General features: G+C 36.4%; 1 protein-coding gene across 2 annotated transcripts in view; it reads right to left on the reverse strand.

The window, feature by feature from the left end:
- The window catches only part of LOC102199050 (C-C motif chemokine 3-like), a 26,647-nt gene that overhangs the window by 7,841 nt on the left and 16,270 nt on the right, over positions 1–2,536 (reverse strand). Inside the window, exon 1 of one of the 2 annotated variants that reach the window (XM_005751193.2) lies at positions 2,061–2,203. The exons of the other annotated variant lie outside the window; for it this stretch is intronic. Within the exon in view, the coding sequence (XP_005751250.1) occupies positions 2,061–2,127 (67 nt within the window). The 5' untranslated portion in view covers positions 2,128–2,203. Of the gene's footprint in view, positions 1–2,060; positions 2,204–2,536 lie in introns of those variants that run through there. 2 annotated transcript variants of the gene reach the window in all.

The following is a 2,536-nucleotide window of genomic DNA, read 5'->3' on the forward strand; positions in this document are numbered from 1 at the left end:
TGAAAACAGGATTTAGAAAGTTTAATGGAGTTCAAAGTTAGCAGGGAATTAGCTCGATAGTATGTTATATTTGGATGGAAACTATGTTCTGACTGAGGGATTTCTGAATAAATTAAAACGTACAGCTCTGCTGTCACTTCCGACATAAATGAAGACAGAAAACTAAACAGCAGCGACGTTTGTAGGGTTACTGAAGTTGAGGTTGGCTGGTATATAATGAAGTTACACAGCTACAGTTAGCATAATATAAAGACAAACACAGTGAAGCTGGAGGATGAACGCTAACTTTTTTTTCCACTGATGAAAGTTAATGTGAGGGTTCCCGATGGTTAGGGACAAATGCAATTGCATGGCAGGATGCTTCAAATGGACCAAACTTTAGCCAGGAGAGCAACAGAGATATTCCATCCACAATACAAGGTTTGTCATTAATATGCTGCTGCGTGGGCTGGGTTGTAGTTACATTGTGTGGTTTTAAAAACTGAGCTTTAAAAAGAATAGTGGTCATAAAAACCAAGAGAGGCCGACAGTGATCACTGACTGTTTTCAGGGCCTTGTTCAGATTAAATAGAACAAAATATAAAGGATAAAAAAAATGTTAAAAACACAACAGCCTTAATAAACACAGAGTATTTTGGACCTAGAAGCAGGGTTCATGCAGTGTTGCCAACTCCTCAGTAAGGAAACTCGCTATTAGCTGTCCTAAAAGTCTCTAGAAATTGCTAAATGATGTCATGGCCTCATTTGCATAATTGGTCATGCTTATGTAATTGTAACCACGCTGTAGGAGAGAGAAATAACATAGTGGAAAAGACATAAAGTGAGTAAAAAACACCCTAAATGCATTTAGAATATATTTAGAACTACAAGTTAAATTTCTTTTAGCATTTATTGGGGTTTTTTTTATTGTCACAATTCCAACCCTCCCCCTTTATCTTGCTTGGGACTGGGAAAAGTGACACAAAATAGGCACTCTGGAGGAGTTGTTTTTTTTTTTAAATGAGCGGGTAGTTTTATACCTTGTGATCCACAAAAAGTAACAGTAAAAGAAGAACTGACTGCGTAACAGTCGGGGGGGATTCATTTGCAGTTTGTGTAGGTGTGAACATCTCTTGCACTGACAGCAGCTGAGGGCGACTGCTGCGTGAGGTCTATCACCAGCAAAAGTCGCCAGATTTGTCGCTGGTGGCTTTTTAGAAAAAAAGTCACTAAGGACGTCTAAACCCCTCATACACACAATAATAACATGGACTGAAACACTACTCACAACCAATGGCCCTTTATATAACTACTGTATAAATTATCCATATATCTCACTGATCTCAACTGCACTACTGTAAATGCTGCATAGACAATCATACTGTACAATATAATAATTATAGTTTTACAACTGTTTATTAATACTCCAATTGTATATCTACAATCTATATAGTTTCCACATTTTTAACCATATGTATAACCTGTTATATAGCCTGTGCATAGCTTGTTCACTCACTAGAGCTATAGCCTGAACATACTTACACTTATAGTATATTCATAACATACCTTCATACCATGTACATTGTAACATACCTATAATAGATCCATATTGTGTAATATCTATATTATTGCTAAAGAACTTTCTGGATGGATGCAAACTGCATTTCGTTGCCTTGTACTTGTGGCATGTGAAATGACAATAAAGTTTAATTCTAATTCTAAAACTCGCTAAATATAGTGACGAAGTCACTAAGTTAGCAGCACTGGGTTCGTGCGTCATCACTGCAAAAACAATTTTAGAAAGTCTTGTTCCTATTGGTCCAATTGAGCTAGTTAACTAGCTTTAAAAAGCATTATTTGTAAATACATAAATAAATGTACTATGATAATTTTTTAAGGCACGGTAAGACGCTGGAAAATTTTATCCGCTTTTTTAATTTAAAAAAAATGAACTAAATATTTATGCAAAAATCGCACAGATAGATGACAAAATAACCATCATATAATTTCTCATGGCAAGAATTACTCATATTTTGTGTGTGAAAACAAGAATACCTGGGAAAAATCTAACACAGACTTACAGGCATCGCTGGGGTAAACTGCAAACACCATGAGCAGCAGTCCCGCCGTCAGGCTGAGAGTCTTCATGTTGACTGCACTGTAGACCTGATGATAGTGATGTTTCAGAAGATGTCTGAAGTGGCCTCCTGAGCTTTAAGTTGCTTTCTCATCTGCATATTCAGTGCAGTTCTAAGGAAAGTGGAAAAATGATCAACAACTCTGAAGGTGGTTAATAGATTGGGGTTTCTTGCAACATGAGACAACAGGAAGTTTCAAAGACTCAATATCACTCTGATTATCTGATAAAACAAGCTCAAACAAATCACTTCATCTTCTACAAAGTCCGTACGATGCATGCACTGCATGCATACTTGTATCTCAACTCAGAGTAGTAGGTCAAGCTGCAAATATTAAGCTATAATTAGTAGTAGTATTTATTTATTGTCATTGTCAAGAACAATGAAATTGCGTTTGGGGCTTCCATACAACCCAAAAA

The sequence above is a fragment of the Pundamilia nyererei genome, unplaced genomic scaffold, assembly GCF_000239375.1.
Source record: "Pundamilia nyererei isolate P.nyererei 1_Seehausen unplaced genomic scaffold, PunNye1.0 scaffold00303, whole genome shotgun sequence".
Classification (NCBI taxonomy): Eukaryota; Metazoa; Chordata; class Actinopteri; order Cichliformes; family Cichlidae; genus Pundamilia; species Pundamilia nyererei.